This window comes from Humulus lupulus, chromosome 1, assembly GCF_963169125.1.
Source record: "Humulus lupulus chromosome 1, drHumLupu1.1, whole genome shotgun sequence".
NCBI classification, from domain to species: domain Eukaryota; kingdom Viridiplantae; phylum Streptophyta; class Magnoliopsida; order Rosales; family Cannabaceae; genus Humulus; species Humulus lupulus.
In genome coordinates, this window is record NC_084793.1 from 9,173,489 (window position 1) to 9,196,273 (window position 22,785).

At 34.9% G+C, this 22,785-nt stretch overlaps 2 protein-coding genes across 3 annotated transcripts; both read left to right on the top strand.

Moving 5' to 3' along the window:
• Nucleotides 1-912: 912 nt before the first annotated feature.
• Nucleotides 913-2,259, top strand: LOC133833148 (hyoscyamine 6-dioxygenase-like). Its single transcript, XM_062263418.1, has 4 exons — nt 913-1,104; nt 1,240-1,484; nt 1,559-1,880; nt 2,005-2,259. Exons 1-4 carry the CDS (start codon nt 913-915, stop codon nt 2,257-2,259), a joined length of 1,014 nt encoding a protein of 337 aa, XP_062119402.1.
• A 2,586-nt stretch (nt 2,260-4,845) lies between these two features.
• On the top strand, nt 4,846-6,512 carry LOC133809569 (protein DOWNY MILDEW RESISTANCE 6-like). Of its 2 annotated transcripts, none has more exons than XM_062246128.1 (4): nt 4,846-5,149; nt 5,258-5,505; nt 5,609-5,930; nt 6,033-6,100. In XM_062246128.1, exons 1-4 carry the CDS (start codon nt 4,958-4,960, stop codon nt 6,033-6,035), a joined length of 765 nt encoding a protein of 254 aa, XP_062102112.1. In that variant the 5' UTR covers nt 4,846-4,957; the 3' UTR covers nt 6,036-6,100. The 2 variants fall into 2 exon arrangements, with proteins under 2 accessions (XP_062102112.1, XP_062101977.1); XM_062245993.1 differs by having other exon boundaries at nt 4,847-5,149; nt 6,025-6,512.
• Nucleotides 6,513-22,785: the final 16,273 nt, after the last annotated feature.

Consider the following 22,785-nt stretch of genomic DNA (forward strand, 5'->3'; position numbering starts at 1 on the left):
TCTAAAACTTGTTTACAACAGAATATAACAGAACTAAAACAAAGTCAACTACTAGTCCTCACAAGAGATAAGGCTAACATATATATATATATATATATATATATATATAATAAGAGGCTAGAAGCACTAATAACTGTTCTTGACTTTCTTGGCTGATCCGAGTAGTGCTTTTTAAATGTGCCATTTGGGCTGATAGATATATCATCACTAAATGTAATAATGTTTTACTGAAAGGTCATTTGGTGTATGTTGTATAATCTATGTCGTTTGGGATCAAAGTGGTTGGGTTAATAGTTAACAAGGCGCAGAGTTGCTACATGGTTCTGAAACTTATTCTTTTCTTTGTTGTTCTCTCATTAGTATTTTTAATGTTTTGTTGGGTTGAGTAAACTCAGTGAAAGTATCCAAACACTAATCATACTAAGCCAAGTTGCTTGGACTTTTTTTTGGTTCTCTTTATGCCTTTGATTTGTTTCTACATGGTACTTTTAATAGATTGCATATATATATATATAAATATAGATATTGTAGTCCTCCAATCACATTGCATGATCACCATGGTTGTCCTCTAAGGACATCACATCACTCATGACTACTTCAGCCTAAAAGGACAGGTAGTGGCATCTGATATTGCTTCAGATAGTCATTGGGAGAGCTGGCCTATGCATAATAAAATTATATATTTTTATGCACACATATTTCTCAGGCCAGTTAATATTGCATTATTGAAATTTCTACTTTAACTCTTTAAAGTTTTGCCACATCAATACAATTCTTTTCTGCATCCAACCACCATCATAATATGAATTAGAAGTGGTTGACTTTGTTCTTTAACAATCAACCAGATTACCCAATTGAAGCAAAGTAAAATCCATTGTTCTTTCCATCCAATCAAAGTGGTGATCAGTAGAAATGGAGAAGCTGTTATTAACTAAGTCAGACTTGAAATTTGTACCAGAATCCTACATATTTCCATCTGAATCTAGACCCGGTAATGCCAAAGTTCCACTTTTTGAGACCATTCCTGTGATTGATTTGAAAGAAGAACCAACTAAACTCATTCCCCAAATCATAAATGCTTGCAAAGACTTCGGAATCTTCCAGGTTTGAAATGATCATCATGTCATTATTTTCTTCTTCTAATTGGTTATCAGCAAGGCTTCTGGGACTTTGTTCTTCTTAACTATATACTATTGTTCCAAGTACATGCTATCTAAACTGTTTGATTATGAGATACAGTTGATTAATCATGGGATTGGAGAGAAGCTATTACAAGATGTATTAGAAGTGACTAAGGAGTTTTTTGAGCTGCCTGCTGAGGACAAAGCAAGCTTATTCTCTGATGACCCCAGACAAATTTTTAGGCTCTACACCAGCATTGATTATATGAATGAGCAGGTACATTACTGGAGAATTGCTTTGAGACACCCTTGTCCTGTAGAAGAACACATCCAATTTTGGCCTCAAAAACCAGCTAAATACAGGTTAGTGAATCCTAACTCTCCTTGTAACCAACTTTCCATGTTTCCTCTTCTTAACATGAATCCTGCAATTCCAGAGAGTTGGTTGGAAGTTACTCAGTCGAGCTTAGGAAGCTGAGTTTGTGTATTTTGGATTTGATTGGTGAAGGATTAGGACTAGAACCCGGATACTTTCGAGAGAAAACTGAACTCGCTGCAGCTCATTTAATGAACATGAATCATTATCCACCATGCCCAGATCCAAGTCTAACCTTGGGACTACCTAAACATGGTGATGCCAACATGATAACTTTCCTTCTCCAAGAAATGGATGGTCTTCAAGTGTTGAGAGATGAGCAATGGTTTGCAGTTAAGCCTCTCCCTAATGCATTCGTTGTGAACATTGGCTACATTTTGGAGGTGAACCCTTTTGTTCTCTCTTGCTATGGATGGTCTTTATCAAGTCCTTGAAAGTTCATGGTTAATTAGATTTATTTTTGAGATTTTATATCATAAACTTATACCATGATTAATGAATGTGTAGATTGTGAGCAATGGGAAGCTAAAAAGTGCCGAACACAGAGTTGTGACAAACCAAAATGTTGCGCGCACAACTGTTGGCAGCTTCATTTATCCTTCTTTTGGTTGCCAAGTTGAGCCTGCAAAAGTGCTCATCGACGACAATAGTCCTCCACTCTATAGAGAGTTCGTATTCAAAGATTTTCTGGCCACCTTTTTAATAGATACTAATAGCAAGAACAAATCACCACTTGAGCGCTATATGCATGAACAAACTTGATCTAGCATTATAATATACTCAATTGTTACCTCCTACTTCTAATTCTGTCAACTCAAAAACATATATTTATAGATTCAAATGTCTGTTTAGTTTGTAATAATTAGTGTTCCTCTTTTGACGTGTGACAATAATCATGGATTAATGGTTCAGTATTCTTACACTTGTTCTATGTGAGGTATTATACTCCAATATTCCCCTCAACATGAAGGCTAATTTTTGATGACCAATTTTGAATCACCGGATCATATATGGTATTTCTGAACTCGCTTGCTATTTGGATCTCAAGTGTTTTGTGCACTATGCAGATCTTATGTGGCTCACTATTTGGATTGGTGTGTATCGAATGTCCACTAGGGATATGACTCATGATATCATGACAAGAATCATGAGGTTCTATCTAAAAGCCAATTGGTGATTAGTGGAGTTACCTATGTACTTATCAATGATTCAATATTCTTACACTTGTTCTATACAAGACATTATACTCTAATACTGTAGCATAACAAATGTAGACATAAATCACATCAAAAGTATTTATATCATAGTAAAAATATTTGTATTATTATGTGATGTTGAGTTGAACATGCTCGAGTATTTTCCGAAAACAAACTACTATAAAAAGGTAAAAGCATTTTTGCAGCAAACGTAGATGGTCCATTGTCATTTGAACAAAATAAATTGACGTTGATATGCATTTTGTTTCTCGTTGAAAACTAAATTGAGATATATTTAAATTATAAAAAATCCAATGTTTATAAGAGCGGAGGGAGAATATTTGTTAAGAGCAGGGCTGATAATCATGTATCAAGGAAGAAAGGAAACTCTTTAATTAAAATAAATTGAATAAGGAAAGTTGCTAAAAAATGCATTTTAAAGAGAAGAGATAGACCCCTAGATTCATTTAGGGTTTTTCTTTTTCTTTTAAAAAAATATGTAAATAAAGGAAGGAATCCACCGTTCAAGAAAAATAAGAGCAAATAAATTGTCCTTTATTGCTTAGTTTTGATCATGACAATGATTATTTAAAGCAATTAATTTTGAAATTGTATAACAACATTTTTTGTGATATTTTAAAGAGTAATAAATAAATAAATAAATTCCATGTTAATATTATAATTTTGAGCTAATAAAAATATAATTAACTCTAAAAAGTTATATTTGTCTTCGAAGATATCGTTTGTAAGTTATATATTGTCGTTTTTGATGATTTATTCCCCATCGGTTGCTGCCGACCTAGTAAAATCGGCCACAACCACCACACTTCACCCAACTTTGTTTGGTCACTTGTTGTCGTTTTTACTTTCGAAGAAACTGCCGATATCTAAGAGGCTTTAGGATTTGAAGTCTATACGTTGTCGTTTTCTCATTGTCGTTTGCCAATACCATAAGACTTGGGCTACAAAATATGTCGTTTCTTCAGTTATTACCTGAATCTTCTCTTCTATTCTCTACTATGTCGTCGTCTTCTTCTATAAACAATGAATTAAGGTTGTCTTCATCATCTTTTTTGCGTTATGATTCTATACTTTGTATCTTAGAAATTATCAGCATTATTCCCAAGAGATTTAAATTTTGTGACAAATTCGTACTATTTCTAAGTCAAACATTTGACTTTTGATTTGAATAGAGAATTTAGAAAGTATAGGAAATTGTCCAAAATAAAGCCATCAAGAAGCTAATGTCCTTATTTTTTAAATTGTAGATAAATGATCATTTTACATTGTTGATTACCTAAATTACCCTTTTTTATAATTTATTTATTTATTTATTCAGAACTGTATGATTTTAATATAGTAGTATATGTATATTAGTTTTGTTTAATTAATTTTTATTTAAAAGTTATATTGATTTTTTAAGTTTTTTTATAGGTTGTTAGTATATTATTTTTCAATTAGTGTATATGTTTTTTGTGGTATGGTATATAATTTTTTTTTTGTGATATTTAATTTCTATTTTATTATACATAGTGGTAGTATATAATTTTGTATCATTGTATATATATTTTAATGGTAGTATATAACTTTGTTAGCATAGTATATACATTTTTTAATAATAATTTTGTAAGTTTTGATGGTATATTATTTTTCAACTCAGTATATATATTTTGTGGTATGGTATATCATTCAACAACCCATAAAAAACGAAAAAAAATCAAAATAACTTTAAAATAAAAACTAATTAAACAAAACTAATATACATATACCATAATATTAAAATATTAAGAATAAAATATTAATTTGTTAAAGGATGTATTTGGTAATATGTGATATTAAATAGATGATTAGACTATTTTACTACAAAATTAAAAATATGGACATTTACTTACTTTTACACAACATCAAAGGTCATTTTGCACCATGCCCTGGATAGAGAACATTACGGGTCATTTTGCACCTTGCCCCTATAATATATGCTTATAAAAAGTAAGAAGAAAAAAAAGCTTGGATTTTTAATTTTAATTTAGAAAAGGGTATAATTTTAACAAAACATTTATTAAGTCTAAGAACAATAATGTTATAATATATATATATATATATATATATAAATTGAAGGAATGAGTCATGAATAAAAATAACATTTTTTATTATCAATGAAAGTCTCTGCTTCTGTTACACAAAGTTAATCTTTAATGAAATTATTAGATCTAAGTGGTTGACTTCTTGAAGTTCTTAGTGGTGTTCGAGAGAAGAGAAGAGAAATGGAGAAGCTCTTATCTACCAAGACAGACTTGAAGTTTGTACCAGACTCTTACATATTGCCATCTGACACTAGACCTGGCACTACCAAAGTTCCTCCACTTGAGACCATTCCTGTGATTGATTTGAAACAAGAACCAACTAAACTCATTCACCAGATCATAGATGCTTGCAAAGATTTTGGATTCTTCCAGGTTTGAGATTCTGTCATTACATACAATATATTTTTATATATAGAAATAGAATATGTAAACCAAAGTATTGGAGCTGAACTATGTGATTATGATTATGATGAAAACCAGCTGATTAATCATGGGGTTGAGGAGAAGCTAATACAAGATGTATTAGCTGTGACAAAGGAGTTTTTTGAGCTACCAGCTGAGGACAAAGCAATCTTCTTCTCTGATGATCCAAAGAAAATTTGCAGGCTTTATACCAGCATTGATTATCTGAAAGAACCAGTGCATTACTGGAGAGATGCTTTAAGACACCTTGGTCATCCTCTAGAGAAACACATCCAATTTTGGCCTCATAAACCACCTCAATATCAGTATGTGATTTCTCATATTAATTTTGTTTTCCTTACCAATGCCATAATAATGCACAACACACTTTAGATTATAACAAACATGTGTTTTTTTTTGTGTATTTAGAGAGGTGGTGGGGCGTTACTCAGTTGAGGTGAGGAAGCTGAGTTTGTATCTTTTGGATCTGATCTGTACAGGATTAGGACTTGAACCTGGATATTTTAGAGGCGAAACTGAACTGACTGAAGTTCATGTAATGTCTGCAAATCATTACCCACCATGCCCAGATCCAAGCTTGACTTTAGGATTACCTAAACATTGTGATGTTAACTTAATAACTCTTCTTCTCCAAGAAATGGATGGTCTTCATGTCATGAAAGATGGGCAGTGGCTTTCAGTTGAGCCTATCCCTAATGCAATTGTTGTCAACATAGGCCACACTTTACAGGTCACTCTTTATGCATATCTACTCCTTCTTAGCAATTATATATGTATGTCTATATCAGATCTTTGATTAGAGTTATTATGTACTGTTATTGTAGATTATCAGTAATGGGAAGCTAAAGAGTGCTGAACACAGAGTTGTGACACACCAAAAGCTTGCGCGGACTACTGTGGGCAGCTTCTTATTGCCTTCCTACAGTTGCCAAATTGAGCCTGCAAAGGTGCTCATCAAGGACAGTAACCCCCCACTCTTTAAGTCATTCACATTCAAAGATTTTCTGGCTACCTATATGACTGATACTTATGAGAGAAAACCACCACTTGAGCGCTATAAACTTCAAGTTTATTAGAGATCATTACACAAGTTGCTTGGTCATACTTGAACCAACCACCATTGAAATCTTGTCAAAGGGCATCTCTTATTTTCGTTTGTATAAACTCAGAACTATTGTTTTACAGACTTCTTGTATTTTATGGGTTGTAATATTAATCAGTCAGTGGATGATGAATGTTGAAGCAAAGCATCAATGGTTAAGTATACATATCTACTTCAACACATTATTTATATAAAATATTCTTTTGACTTTTTTAACATGTCTCATTCAACTTCCATCAGCTATATTTAATATGAGTGTTTATTTTAATCTGGTGCAACATTTTTATTTTCAGAGATTAAAAAAAAAAATGATCAACCATCTTATTTGACCAGAAAACAAAGACATTGGCCGGCCCAAACTTTTGAGTGGCTTAGGTAAATTTTATTTTATTTTTTGACAAGGAATACATGATAACCAAACAGAGAGAACACTACAAAGGAAAGGGCAATTCTGCTCTAAAACTCTAGACAATAAGGCCAACTTAGTAACAGTGTGAGCTGCCATATTAGCTCTTGTAGGAACAAAAGAAAACCCAGAAAAACTAGAACAAGAAGTAAGAGAAGAAATCAGGAGAATGAGTAGTCCATCCAAGTCACTATTGTAACTTTCTCTTCAATGCCTTTTGCGAGAATGACATTCTCCATTTGAGCATGCCAAAGAAGGAAGTTGGTACGATCGAGTTTCACAGGTAGAGTGTGATTGAGAGCCTGTGACAGAACCACAAATTGTTGCTGTTGTGCCGTAAGTGGAGTGAACGTGGACGAGGTGGCCACTGGTGCATTCGAATTGCCAGGAGCAGTGGATGAATCTTGGCAAGTGTTGGTCGCCATTGATGAGCGTGAGAGAAATCAAGAAGATTTCGAGAAGAGTGAAGCGAAATTGTGAAAGTGAGAGAGAGGATCAGTTTAGGCCTGATACCATGTCAATAGTAAAATGCAAAGAGTGAAAGTGAAAACTCAAGATCAAGTTGTGATCTGAGTGTAGCTACAGAGTTGTTACAACAGAAAACTAACTGAACAGAGTGAACACAAGTACAACTAACTCAACTAACAAGCTAACTATGACATCTAACAGTGACAAACCAAAGTCATTTATCCTTCTTCCGGTTGTCAAATTGAGCCTGCAAAAGCTCTCATCAAACAGAATAGTCCTCCACTCTATTATAGAGAGTTCATTTTCAAAGATTTTCTGGCCACATATGTAACAGAAACTTCCAACATATATAATATAATCAAATGTTGCCTAGTTCGTACTGCCATTATGTAAGCTTAAAAACATGTCTTGTTGGTTTGTAATAATCTGGCGGGTTTGTAGATAGTGAAGCAAACATCATGATGAGTAATGCTATGAGACACAACATTAAATTATGACATGAAACTCATATTTGTATTAGTGTTTTGCTCAGCAGTACTGGTATGTATTAGCATTACATATTTATATCAACTTTCTATTGGAGTGTTACTATTTTTTATGAATTAACTACTTGGTGATTGTTTTTTAAAAAAATGAATCAAGTTAAATTAGAAATATTTAACAAAAAAATAGGTGTTAACAAACTCAAGCTTTTATTTTTTTTTCTATTTGTTTATGGGACCGTTTCTAAAAAAACAAAATTTTTCTTTAGAAACGATAATATTTGGAAAACGACAATATTAATGAAAAGCGATAACATTTATGAAAAACAATATGATTCTTGGAAAAGACAATATTTTCAAAAACGAATCTTTTTTTTTGAAAACAACAATATTTGTAAAAACGACAGTTTCTCCCAAACGACAATATTCATGAAAGACGACACCATTTACAAAAAACCACATAACGACATCATTCTTGGGAAATGATAACCTTTACAAAAAACGACAACTTTTAATAAAAACAACAATTATCATTAAAAATGTCAATTTTTATTCAAAATGACAGTAAACTCGAACACAACATATTTTATGAAAAATGGCAACATTATTACAAAGACGAGAAAATTCCATAAACGACAACTGGGGGTGAACATATAATCCGAAAACCAGTTAAATCCGGTCGACCCGAACCCGCGACAACCGAAAATAAAAAAAAAGCACATTTGTCGGGTTAAATCCAAGCTAGACTTGAAATTATTCAGATCATTTCAGGTTTTATAATTATAAAATCAAAATTTCAGTATAAAACCTGAAACTCGATTAATGCGTTATGTAAGAATAATAAAACCCTAATTATTCTAGTTTCTAACCCTACCCCTCTCTTTTGTAGAATCTTTGGATTTGAACCTTGGAAATTGAGGAGGAAGGAAGTAGGATGAAAGAAGAAGGATAAAGAAGATTATGAAGAAGATTATGCCATATATACTATGTTTTGGGACTTTATGGACATTTATATATTTTGGGACTTGTGAACATGTTTGCATTTTTGGGACTTTATGGACATTTTACAATTTGAAATTGTGGACATTTGAATTTGATCTAATTAGTATTTTTTTTTAGGGAAAACTAGTTAGTATTTAGAAACTACTAAAAATTGTTATACACATTTTTTCTTTTAACTTTCTTTTCATATTATTAAAATTTAAAAATAATGTTTACAAGTTATTTTTTCCAAAAGCAAAGTTAAACAAACTTGAGAAACGTTCAATTTATTACCAAAAAATGGCATTTTTAAAGATTTAGTTGAAAGGTCCATGACATGCCCATAATCCAAAAAGCAGGCCCAAGCCCGACCGAAACCTAGCCCACCCGTTCGGGTCCGCCCGTAAAATCCAAATATGAAATCTGATTAAACCCGACTTAAATTTGAACAGGTTTGATATGTATTTTTCAAATTTGAAATCTGACACAAACCTGAATTCAATACACCTGAACCCAAAAAACTCATCGGATGTTATTTAGTTAATACATTTTATTTTCATTATAAGTGATATCTGTTGGGGAGAGTGAGATAACATCACCACAAAAAATAGAATCTACACAAAATTTGGATTGATAGAGACTTAAAAAAGATTAAGAAAGAACTTACAAACCCAAGTAGATCAATGGAGTTCTTCAATCTTTGATGAAGCTTTGAAACCCTAGGCAAGACTACCACTTTCTTTTGAGCAAAACCTTTGAGCAAATCAAATCCACAAACCAAGGCTCATACACGTTGAGAAACGCTGTCCTATACTCTATTTCCCAGCCACAATTGATGCTTAAGGCCTTCTCTTGAGGAAATGATGATTGATATTGAACAAGCCTTCAACTTTCTAAGTCAAGCACTTTCGTGGAGAAAACTAGAGATGCTTGGAGCTACAGAGAGAATGAGGGTAGAGAGAGATTAGAGAGAGTGATCAAGTCTCTCAAATCATTGTTTTTGATCCATATATACAATTGGCACTGTCATTAGGTCTAACCAATAGTATTAGACTTGCAAAACACTTCATAAAGAGCATCTACGATTTTTCACGTAATACAGCAGGCGACACGCTAGGGGTTTTGGAAACCTTAGCCAATAGGTGACGTGTCACCTCTTGGGTGGCGACATATCACCACCCCCTTTGACTTTGGACACTTCCAAAGGTCCAAAAAATGCTCAAAAAATGCCACCAAACTTTTTGGGAACCCTTAGATACTTTTATGTATCACTTTGGACCCAAATTTACATTTTCTAAGTGCCTACAATTTGAAATTCAAATTCACATCTACACTATGTGAATTCTACTAAGTGTTTATACCTTTCTTGTATTTTAACACTTCATCATTTGCATTTAACCAATCATAACAATATCTATTTAAAAGATGGGATATATATAACAATTGAAACCCTATTAATTTGACCAATTTAGTTTCTCCACACAAATTAAAGATTAGATTGATTTATGAAATGCAATTGGTTAATCATGGTATTGAGGAGAAGCTATTACAAGATGTATTAGAAGTGAGCAAGGAGTTTGTTGAGGACAAAGCAAGCTACTTCTGTGATAACCCCTTGAAATTTGTAAGAACTTTACTAGCATTGATTATCCAAATGAGGATGTACATTATTGCAGAGATGTTTTGAGACACCCTTGTCATCCTCTAGAAGAACACATCCCATTTTGGCCTCAAAAGACAGGTAAATATAAGTATATATGTGGTTCTGAAGTACTACTCTCTTATATATATTTATATATATCAATACTATTACTACTAGTTTCAAAATAATAACAAATTATCACTACTACAAAATACAAAATTTCCATCACCACCCATGCTAGTCAACTATATTGATTGTCGATATAAATGGGATAGGATTAATTGGGTTAGTAGGTAGATCTCCCACTTGAAGACTGGTTTTAATCTGTCTTTACACCTCGATTAATGCAACAATCTCTCCCTTTCTTTCTACTTTAGCAAGCCAACTAAATTTGGACACAAATTTAGTTTTCCTTCAATCTCTTTCACAACTAGAGCAACAATGTCAATGTATATACTCAATTTCCGCCTTCTGCTAAATTCTTCTATCTTGTACATTCATATATTGTGAAATTTCTTTGTGGACAACTTAACATGTTTCCACATTAAAGACTTTTTTTTCAACTCTCACTTGTTGGAGTTTCCAATCTCACATTCTTCATTGTAGCATTCAAGCCTTCTTCGTTGCACGTTGCTCTGCCTAACAAGTTATTCATCCTAAGAACTTTCGTCAGTCTGCACCATCATAGAACAAATGGGATCCCCTCAACTACACACTGACCTACTTTGCTCCAAGTCTGTAACACCCTGGTTACTCCAAGACCGTTACTGTGGACTTTAAATAATGCTTAACTCACTAAAAGAGTCATTAGGTTATAAATGTGCATCTAGGTATTATTAACAGGCCAGGGTGAAAATCTCGGTCAAAAGGAATTGATATATTTTAATTTAAAACGTTAAACTGTACATGGGCCCATAAAAGTTTTTACAAAGTTATTTACAATCCAAAATGGTCATTACAACATAAATGTTACAACCCGCCGAGCTAAGCGACAAAAATAGGGTTAAACCCTAGTTCCCCTGAGAAACACCTTGGTCGTGGTGGTTAAGCGGCCACATAAGTACACATCACCACCTAAGCTCTCCACTCAAGGATGGGTGAGCTTTTCTTTCCCTTTACCTGCACCATATAGCATCTGTGAGCCAAGGCTCAGCAAGAAAACTTATTACTGCATGTATATAATGTCAATAAATGATCATGTAACTATTCTGGGGCTTGCAGCCCTATTCAGATAAGTGACTAATGAGTCACACTTTGAATAGGTGACTAATGAGTCACACTCTGGATAGGTGACTAATGAGTCACACTCTTGGGCTCTACACCCTATGCCATGTGACGTTTCAGTCACCTGAGCCTTTTTGGGCATGGCTCTAAGTAATTAGCCTTTAGACTAGACAAGCACTTTAGTTTTCTTTGACCTATAGATCGGTTAAGCATTTAATGCTCATGTTGATTAGATATAATCATTTCGGCCTGCATTAAACACATTAATGTCGTTCTAGACTCATAAGCCAATACCATACGGCCAGTGCTCAGTACTACTACCGATTAAGATTGATAAGTCAAGACTTCACGACCAGTACTAACACCAATGCCATTTATGACTAGCAAGTCAGTACCATTCACAAATAAGCAAAGCTACTAGGCATTTACAATGCAATCAATGTACATATATAGAGCACTCAACATGCCTCATCAATAACCATGCATGTCACATAATGGGTGCAGTTTTCTTACCTTTGGTTCGAGCGTGAAATAATAAAAGAACGACCCTTGAGAATGATTAGTCCTTAAGTCCCTTAGCGGTCACCTAATCATAACCAAGTATGAAATTCCATTAATAAAATAGGTAATAAAAGGTTCATGGTCTAAACCCCACTCCCGGGACCTCGAATCGTACCAAAACGGTTAGTAGATTCGATCTCGAGCCTTAAGAAATGAAAACCCGAGCCTAAAACTCTTGAAAACCCATCCTGGCACAAAAGGGAGGGACGGGCCGCGACCTGCCCCTAAGGGCTGCAGCATGCCCCCAAGACAGAAAGCCCCTGTCTGGGGTGCCAGGGGCGGGCCGCGACTTGACCCTGTGGGTTGCGGTGCGCCTGCTAGACAGTAACCAGGGGAGGCTTTGGAATGGATTCAAGTCGCGACTATCATGAACTCGGTCGCGAATTGACCCCACGAACCCAGCTCCCCTGCCTATCTCTCAATTTAAACCTCAATCAAACCTTCACCAAATCAATCCAAAAATAAAGACCAAACATCAACACAACATATCCACCAGTTTAACAACAAAACCTATGCCTTAAACCACTCAAAACATCAACACATACCCAATTCCATGATCAAAACCTCAAGCCTTAAACTAACCTTAAAAACAGAGTAAATACCAGGAATTTAAACTGAAATCCTTACCTTAAACTTGAATTGAACCCTTTCCAATGGGTAAACACAACCCAAAACTCTTAAGCCTTAATTCCTAAGCTTAAATCCTCAAGTTTAGCTTCAAAAATCTCAACCCGAGAGAGAGAAAGGGATAATTGAGAGATGGAGAGAGAGAGAACTCTATTTTCCTTTAGCCTTAGGACCTTCTACAGCCACCAACCTTAAGTATATCCCATGGTCAAAAGACCAAAATACCCCTAGGGTCATTTAAAACCTTAACAACCACCCAAGGGCAAAACAATTATTACCCATATATCCCGGTAATTATAATTAACTTCCTTAAATTCCCATTATTCCCAATATTTTGAAATAATTAATAAATCATATCCCATTACCCGTTCATTCCCAGTAATGTACTAATCATCAAATTACCCCTAGACTCACCCCGAGCTCAACAATTAACCCCGTCATGACCAAACTGCTAACTTGCAACCTAGGATCGTCTCATGCCGAATAGCTCGAAAATATCCGCATAAGGATGTGGTCTCACCCATATATCACAAATAAGCATTTAATCACATAATTTCATTTTAAATCAATTATGGCCCTCCTGGCCCCCTAATCCAGGCATTAAGCCACATTGGGGAGTTTGAGACATTACAACTATCCCCTCCTTACAGAAATTTCGTCCTCGAAATTTACCTGAACAACTCGGGATACTGGCTTTGCATATCTGACTCCAGCTCCCAGGTTGCTTCCTCAACCTTGCTATTCCTCCATAATACCTTAACCAAAGGTATAGTTTTATTCCTCAGGACCTTGTCATTTCTGTTTAATATCTGGATTGGCTGTTCCTCGTAGGAGAGATCTGCCTCAAGCTCCAGATCCTCGTAACTCAAAACATGAGTCACATCTGATACATATCTCCGAAGAGCTGAAACATGAAATACGTTATGCATGGCCGACAATGCTGGTGGTAAGGCCAACCTGTAGGCCACCTGACCAATCCTCTCCAGGATCTCAAATGGACATACAAACCTAGGGCTCAACTTGCCCTTCTTCCCAAATCTTTGCACCGCTTTCCATGGCGATACTCTAAGGAAAACATAGTCTCCCACCTGGAACTCTACGTTTGGGATTTGCATAACTTTTCTGTCTGCTTTGAGAAGCAAGCATCCAAGCTCTCATTTTCTGAATGACCTCATTGGTCCTCTGAACTGCCTCAGGACCTAAGTATCTCCTTTCTCTTGTCTCATCCCAATGAATGGGAGATCTGCATTTCCTACCATACAACATCTCATAAGGAGCCAGCCCAATGGTCGACTGATAGCTGTTGTTGTAGGAAAACTCTATCAGAGGTAGATACTTACTTCAGGACCCACCAAAGTCCAGCACACATGCTTGCAGCATATCTTCTAATATCTGAATCGTCCTCTCAGATTGTCCATCTGTCTGAGGATGATAAGCAGTACTGAACTTCAACTGTGTACCCATGACCCTCTGTAAACTTCCCCAGAACTTGGAAGTAAATGTGGGATACCGATATGATAAGATCGACCTCGGTGCTCCATGGAGGCGCACTGTAATGCCCCAAATTCTCCGATGTGTTTTAATGGCAGGAATAGTAGGCCGGGAGGGCCATACTTGTTTAATTATGCCATTAAATGAGTATATGCATGTTTATGTGAATTATATTATAATATGATGTTAAATGCATGCATTTGGGTCCACATTTTAATTACAGGGGTGTGATGATAATTTGGCCCGTTGAGGGCATAATTGTATATTTGTATGCGTGTCGGTGATATATTGTTGAGACCACATTATAATGTGGGTTTGTTCGAGCTATTCGGCATGAGACGATCTTGGAATATTGATTAGCGATCTAGTCATAACAGGTTTAAGTTCGGAGCTCGGGATGAGTCTCGGGGTGAATTTTAATGGTTAGAACGTTGCCGAGAATTAAAGGGTAACGAGATATGAATTATTGGTGTTTGAGATTATCGAGAATATTGGGAATTGGAGAGTGTTAATTATTATTAACGAGATGGGTGGGAAATACCAATTTTGCCCTTGGGAGCCTTTAGAAACCCTTAATTGACCTAGGGGTATAATGGTCTTTTCACCCCTAGGATTGGTATAAACTTTATTAGGCTGTGAAAAAGAGGGAAAACAGAGCAAGTTCTTGAAGCTTTCCCGTATCTCTTTCTCCTCCATTTCCTTTGTGATTTTTTGAGCACTTGTTGAGGATTCAAGCTTGGGAAGTAAGCCTTGGGAGTTTGGGAGAGTGTTCCACCATTGAAGAGCATCACAACCTGAGTTTGAGGTAAGTTTCTAGCCACTAGTTCCCTGGTATGCTCTGTTTTGGTTTTTAGTTTCAGCTTGTGATTTTGTTGTGGATAGTTGGAATTAATGGAAGTTTTGGTTGGTGTTTAACTTGGGTTTTGATGAGGGTGTCATGTAGATCAAGTTTAAGGGTTGTATTGGATGTTTGGGTGGTGTTTGGGCTTGGTTTGAAAGGTTGGTTCCAAGGAAAATCGCAAGGGAGGAAAAAACCAGAGTATTGGCTGAACTGTAGGTTGGGCTGCGACATGGCCAGGGAGGGCCGCGGCTCTTGAGGGGTGCTGAAGGAGGCTGCCTCTGTTTGAGGGGCGGGTCGCGGCATGGCCAAGGAGGGCCGCGGCCCTTAGTGGCATTTTGTCCAGAAATGAGTTTTTAGCTTGGGGATTCTAGCCTTAGGCCTCGGGATCGATCCTACTACCCGGTTTGGTAGGATTCGATGTCTCGGAGGCTAGGTTTTGGTTTGGGAACCCTTGTTATTCATTTTATTGATGGAATCCCATAATTGGTTATGACCAGGTAATCGCTAAGGGACCAAAAGGTCGATTGTTCTCAGGAGTCGTTCTTATTTTATTTCTCGCTCGAACCTGAGGTAAGAAAACTGCACCCTGTGTATATATGACATGCGTGATTGTTATTGAGGTATGTTGATTGATAAATGTGGACATGGATTGCATATTAAATGCTAGTGAATGTTGTTTACTTGTATATGGTACTGACTAGTCAGGGACACTGACCTAAGAGTCAGAAACGACATAAGAGTCTTGAACGCAGGGCCGAATGAAGATTAGATCTAATCAATATCAGTGTTGAATGGCTCTAAGGCATTAACGCTAGACCGACCCTAAGGTCGATGAAACTTATAAGCGCTTGACTATTTTAGGCTAGTTACTCAGAGCCAGGGTCTAAGGCCCAGGTGACCGTTTGTCACATGGCTAGGGAACGATGTTCCAGGGTTATGACTCTATAGTCATGAGGAAGGTTATGTTGGTGACTAGTCACCATGCACCTACCCTGTTTAAGCTAGTGAAATGTTCACTTATCTGTTAAGCCCCGGTGACCCTATCATCATAAGGCTAAAGGGAGTTGTACCCACATTAGTGACTTTTGCGACTGTCACCTACCTGTTTTGGACTGATAGTCCTGAATGATTATTATGATCATTGTTGATATTATATCATGCTATATTGTGTTTTCTTGTTGGACCTTGGCTCATGGGTGCTATGTGGTGCAGGTAAAGGGAAAGAAAAGCTCACCCAGCCTTGAGTGGAGAGCTTAGGTGGTGATGTGTACATATGCGGTCGCTTGACCACCACGGCCAAGGAGTTCTCAGAGGAACTAGGGGGTTTACCCTATTTTTGCCGCTTAGGTTGGCAGGTTTTTGTAATTTTGAAACAGTAATGACCATTTTGAGTTGTAAATAACTTGTAAATGTTTTGATGAGCTCATGAGCAGTTTATATACTTAATAAAATATATCCTTTCTTTTTTATTGATTTTCCTCCTTAGCCTGTTAATAACACCTAGAAGCACATTTTTAACCAAAGGACTCGGGTAGCGAGTCAAATTTCCGGTTCATCGATCACTGTAACTATTCTGGGGTAACCAGGGCGTTACACGCACGATCTCTCTCACATAGAGATCTACGTACTGGTCAACTGTAAAGTAGTCCTCACTGGTAGAAAGTGAGCTGACTTGGTATATCGATCCATAATAACCCATATTGAATCATGTTGACCCACTGTCCTGGGTAACCCCACCACGAAATCCATCGTGATGTCCTCCCATTTCCACTCTGGAATGTCTAGAGGCTGCAATAGCCCTGTCGGCCTCTGATGGTCAGCCTTGACCTGTTGACATGTCAAGCACTTAGCCACATACTCTACTATAACCCTCTTCATCCCAGGCCACCAATACAACGATCTCACATCCTGATACATCTTCATGGTGTCTGGATGCAAAAAGTAAGGAGTAGTATGAGATTCATCTAGAATCTCCCACCTCAAAGCAATGTCTAACGGAACACATATCCGACCCTTGTATCTCAACAAGCCTATCTCTGATACTGTATAATCTCTGGACACTCCAGCTAAAACATATTCTCTGATCTTGATCAGTTGTGGATCACCTAACTGACCTTCCTTTATTCTCTCCAACAGCATAGCCTGTAGCGTAATGCTGGCCAACTGGCCCACCAGCAACTCTATGCCAGCTCTGGTCATATCCTCTGCTAATTCTCTAGATACCAGCCTCGCACTAAAAATCTGTCCCGGACCCTTCTGGCTTAAAGCATCTGCTACCACGTTGGCCTTTCCTAGATGATACAGAATCTCACAATCATAATCATTTACTAACGCCAGCCAATGCCTTTGTCTCATGTTTAAGTCTTTCTGTGTGAAGAAGTACTTCAGGCTCTTGTGGTCAGTATAAATCTCACACTTCCCTCCATAAAGGTAATGCCTCCATACCTTCAATTCAAATGGACAGCAAACAACATTAGTTCTGATATAATAGACAGGATGAAGTACAGGTTTTTCTTTGTAACAAATAGGAAACTCTCAACCCTTGAGCAGATGTTTTTAGATAGATTAATCATGTAATTTTTGTTATTGGGTTTGGTTGTTTCTTGTAGCTTGCGTTGGAGGGGGTCCCTTTTGGGTCTGGTTGTAATTTTATCTGGCTTGTAATTGTTTGTTTTGCTGGTAGATTAAGGAAGTATTATTCTTCTTGATAAAAAAAATGATATAGAACATTTAATATATAAACTACAAAAACAAGGAAATATCGGAGATAGTTTGAAAAATTTAAAACAAAATGATAATCCAATATGTAAATTATTAATAAAAAATCCAGATTATAAAATAACTGGTCAAGCACTAAAATTTAATCCTATAGACATAGAAGATTTTAAAGATCATATTGGCGAATTATTAAAAAATAAATTTATTAGACATAGTGACTCACCACATAAGAGTCCTGCTTTTCTAGTAAGAAACCATAGTGAAACAATTAGGGGAAAAAGTAGAATGGTAATAAATTATAAAAGATTAAATGATAATACTGATGATGACTCTTATAATATTCCTGATAAAGATGTTTTAATAAATAAAATACAATGCTGTACAGTTTCTAGTAAATTTGACTTAAAATCAAGTTTCTACCAAATAAAGATGGCAGAATTTAGTATTCCCTGGACAACATTTGTATGCTCACAAGGACTATTTGAATGGTTAGTAATGTCAATGAGACTTAAAAATGCCCCAGTAATATTTCAGAGAAGAATGGATAAAATATTTTATGAATTAAGTTATTGTTTAGTATATATTGACGATATTCTAGTATTTAGCAAAGATTATAAGGAACATGAGTATCATTCAAAACAAGTTTTTTAAAAATTTGAACAGTATGGTTTAATTATTAGCAAAAGGAAAATGGAATTAGGAAAAGAATATATAAAATTTCTAGGATCCGAAATAGGAAAATGGAAAATAATATTACAAGATCGTATTAGTAAAAAGATACTAGACTTCTCTGAAAAGTTTGAAGATTTAAAAAATATTCAGCAATTTCTTGAATTACTAAATTATGCCGATCCATATATTAAGAATTTATCAAAATTAATTGGGTCATTATATAATAAAACCAAACTTAATGGTCAAAGATACTTTAACATTGAAGATATTAAACTAGTAAAGAAAATTAAAGAAATAGTTAATATTTTTTTTGTAATTCACTGACATTACCTATTTTTACAAAAAAAATATAATAATTATAAGAGTAAAATACTTTTAAAATTTTAAGTATTTTTTCCATCATTTATTTTATTATTATTTCTTTGCATGAACAAATTAACTATTAGTTTATGATCCAATAGTGAAAAATATTGTCATTACATGTAGTGATTTTTTTTTTAATAAAGACCCTTAAATATTTTGTTCACGTGCTTTATTTCTGTGGTTTTTTTAATTTTTTTAATTTATTTATGATGAAGAAGATGAGTGGGCGTGAGATTTATTATATAAAAATAACTTTATTGAGTAATTAGTGGTATAGTACTATATCCAACCGCCATTAAAAATATTAAGAAAAATAAATGATATACTTAAATATTAAGTTCATGCTTTTCTGTGATTTATTATTATTATTATTATTAAGAAGAAGGAAGATAATTAGGTCCGGTTTGGGACATTAGAATAATGGTGTTTAGTAAACATTCATAAAACAATTTATTAAAAAATTTATGCAATTTTTAGCTTTTTCTAAAAATAATTTTTTTAAAGTTTTTTTACAATAAACTTATTTATTATATATTACTCAAAATAAAAATATTTAAATAAATTAATATTACAATAAAATTAACAATATTTAAATTTTATTTTTTTTTCAAAAAATATTTTTATAATTTATATTTATGAGATATTATTTTATTTTAGTAAATTTAAATTAATTAAAGACATACAAAATATAGCTTAAATTTTACATATTTGTACTATCATCATTATAATTAAAATCTTAGCTATATGGATTAACTATATAATATATATACACAATAAAATATATTATATAATATAATATTTTTATTTATGATTATTTTACCAAACACTGAATAAATTTCTCCCCGACACAATTATAATAATTTTCCTACAACACAACTATAGCTGTATTTTCCTCGCATCAGAGCTGGACCAAACTCGCCATGTTCAAGAATGTTCATTTTTTAAAAAGGTAAATAAATGTAAAAGAAAGAAGAAGATGGGTGGGCCTAAGATTTATTATATATAAGTAATAACTTTGTCGAGTAATCAGTGGCATGGTCTCCGGCTCCGCTGATAAAAAATATTAAGAAAAAAAGAGAAAAGAGGACACTCATTGTGGTGTTCTGCCAACAACTCTACTCATTCCCTAAATATTTGTTTAACGTGGATCCCACATATTGTTGAAATTATGCATGCAAAATTTTCATATATATTGTTTTTTTTTTCTACACAAAATTACTATTTTAATTCGATTTGAAATCTCATAATAATCACAATTTACATAACCAAAACACATCCCAGAGCCGCTCGTTCTTCTGGGAATAACTCACGATCGTCTTCGCCAAGCACCTCAAAATTGTCAATTGACCAAATCGTCTACGTACCCTGTTTTCTGGGTCAATCCAAATAGGACTACTTTGGCTCAACTCAGCCTCTCTGGAACGAGCTTCACTCTCCCACTCACCCAATATAATGTTATATGATAAGAACACAATTAATATATTCTTGTAGTACAGACCAGACTTTATATATGGTAATATTCTCAAAATACAAATTAGACTAACAAGGATATACTAAAGTAAACAATTATTGGAAAAGCATTAACACAAGTTTGCCAACCTTTCTTCTACTTTTGCTTCCACTAATCTGATATCGATATCTTGACCTGAACTCAGAGCAAAACCCAGAATCTACTTTCTTATGTAGTCTCCAAAAAGTGATGCCTGTACTGTACATGTATGCGCAAACAATTGCAACCAGCAGTACATATATCAACCCCAGTGGACTTAAATTGAAACCTTTATTGGTAAATGCTTCTAAAGAACAAGGTGGTGTGGTGATCGTAATGATGGGGGCAACAGGGACTGGAAAATCAAGGCTCTCGATTGACTTGGCGACACTTTCCCCTGCAGAGATCATAAACTCAGACAAAATGCAAACATATGAAGGCCTTGACATAGTCACAAACAAGATATCTTCTTCTTCCGCCACATGACTTCGCTCGCCATCGCCAAGACATCTTTGGACTCATCGGTTCGGGTTGATCCGATATTCGTTATTAATCGAGTTGACCATATCTGCGATGGTGTACGTAGCCGAGGTGGGTCTGGCCCGGTTTAGGGACCAGGTTGACGCGGCAGAGGGGGAGACGAGAGCCAGGCCTCGAGGTGGATCAATCGCAGCGTTTCACTGTCCTCTCGAACTCGTTGAGGCACACGGCGCACTCCAAAGATCCCCTCCCGAGAGTTAGGTTTCAGCGTCAGCTTTCACGGTGGAGTACATGAATGTGCGAAACGTGTCTGTATGATTTCCGACGTAACCGAGCGTGATGTCTTTCATAAACTTAGATTCGCGAAGCTGTCTTCCATGGATGGCGACCGAAGACATGTCTCAGAAGAACAAGATATCTTATTTGTGACTATGTGAAGGCTTTCGTATACTTGCATTTTACTGAGTTTATGATTTCTGCAGGGAAATGGGTCGCCTAGTCAATGGAGAGCAAATCCAGTCCCTGTTGCTCCCATTACGACACCACCTTGTTCTTTGGAAGCTTGACTAAAGGTATGCAATTTAAGTACACAACCACATGGTGGGTATATGTACTGCTGGTTCAATTGTTTGCATACACGCATTATTTTTGGAGACTAAATAACAAGAAGAATAAATAGCATTTTTTCCCTCCGAACTATGATCACTGTATGAGTGTACCCCTGAATGATTTACGGTATTAAAAATTCTCTTCGAACTATGCACGTTACTAAAATATGAGACTTCTGTAAGATTTCGTCATAGGTGACTAATGGAGTGATGATGTAGCATTTTATTTGTTGATGTGACAGTCTCATGTGTAAAATAATTAGCAATTTTGCCCCCAAACTTTGATCACTATCAAATTGTGCCATTTTTATTAAAACTATTTTTTTTCTTTTTAAAAATAATAATTAAATCCTTAAAAATTTAAAAACAAATCATTTTAAAAATTTAGGAAAATAAACAAAACTAAAAGTTTCAAATTAATTAAATAAATTTTTAAATACTCAAAAATTAAAAATCTAATTAATAACAAATAACTTTTCTTTTACAATATAAAATAAATATATCTTAAAATAAAATGTAACAATAAATCCTAAAACAAAGTTTTCCCCTTTTGTCGTCCTGCTCTTAAATTAAAAGTTTTATTTGTTTATTTGAGTCATTCGCCCTCCTCTTTAATTAAAAATTTTTCCTTTGTTTTTTTATTTATTTTAAATATTCATTCTAAAATAGTTTTAATTAATATTGTAAAAGAAAAAGTAAAAAAAATAGCTATTTGTTGATAATTAAAATTTTAATTTTTTATGGATTTAATTATTATTTTTAAGAAAGAAATATTTTTTTTATAAAATAGGTATTATTTGGTAGTGGTCAAAGTTCAAGGGCAAAATTGATAATTAATCTACACGTGTCACTGTCACATCAATAGACAAAATGCTACATCATCAATCTGTTAGCCACGTAGGACGAAATCTAACCGAAGTCTCATATTTTAGTAACGTGCATAGTTCGGGGAGAATTTTTAACACCGTAAATCATTCAGGGGGCACACTCATACAGTGATCATAGTTCGGAGGGTAAAAATGCTATTTATTCTAATGGCTTTAAATTTAAAATAGAGAATGATGAAAGCTAGTATTTAGTTATGAGTATTGCTATTTAGCATCTTAAAATGTCCAACACTATATCAAGTGATATTTTTTAGTTGGTTAGTGACACTCATAATACTTATTAAATTTAAATTTTTGGGATTCTAAATTAGATTGCAATCTTTTATTCCAGCTTTTGATTCTGAGAGATGGAGCTCTAGAAGTGAAGTTCCAAACAATATTGGTTTTCTGCCACTGAGACTGAACATCCACCCGTCTTTGGGGTATCGTATATAAGAAAGAGAACAGCTGCTTTTAGGACTCCGGTGGTCACTTTCGAAAGAGAGTCTCGAGGTGGCGGTGTACGTGTAGCTCCGATAGCATGCATACCCAATCCAAGACCCT

What these genes read in the sequence shown, in the direction of transcription:
- LOC133809569 (XM_062245993.1), top strand. Translation starts at nt 4,958, where the DNA reads ATGGAGAAGCTCTTATCTACCAAGACAGACTTGAAGTTTGTACCAGAC. An exon ending in AAGATTTTGGATTCTTCCAG is followed by an intron (nt 5,150 to 5,257) that starts GTTTGAGATTCT and finishes GATGAAAACCAG; the next exon opens with CTGATTAATCATGGGGTTGA. An exon ending in CATAAACCACCTCAATATCA is followed by an intron (nt 5,506 to 5,608) that starts GTATGTGATTTC and finishes TTGTGTATTTAG; the next exon opens with AGAGGTGGTGGGGCGTTACT.
- LOC133833148 (XM_062263418.1), top strand. Translation starts at nt 913, where the DNA reads ATGGAGAAGCTGTTATTAACTAAGTCAGACTTGAAATTTGTACCAGAA. An exon ending in AAGACTTCGGAATCTTCCAG is followed by an intron (nt 1,105 to 1,239) that starts GTTTGAAATGAT and finishes TATGAGATACAG; the next exon opens with TTGATTAATCATGGGATTGG. An exon ending in ACATTGGCTACATTTTGGAG is followed by an intron (nt 1,881 to 2,004) that starts GTGAACCCTTTT and finishes ATGAATGTGTAG; the next exon opens with ATTGTGAGCAATGGGAAGCT.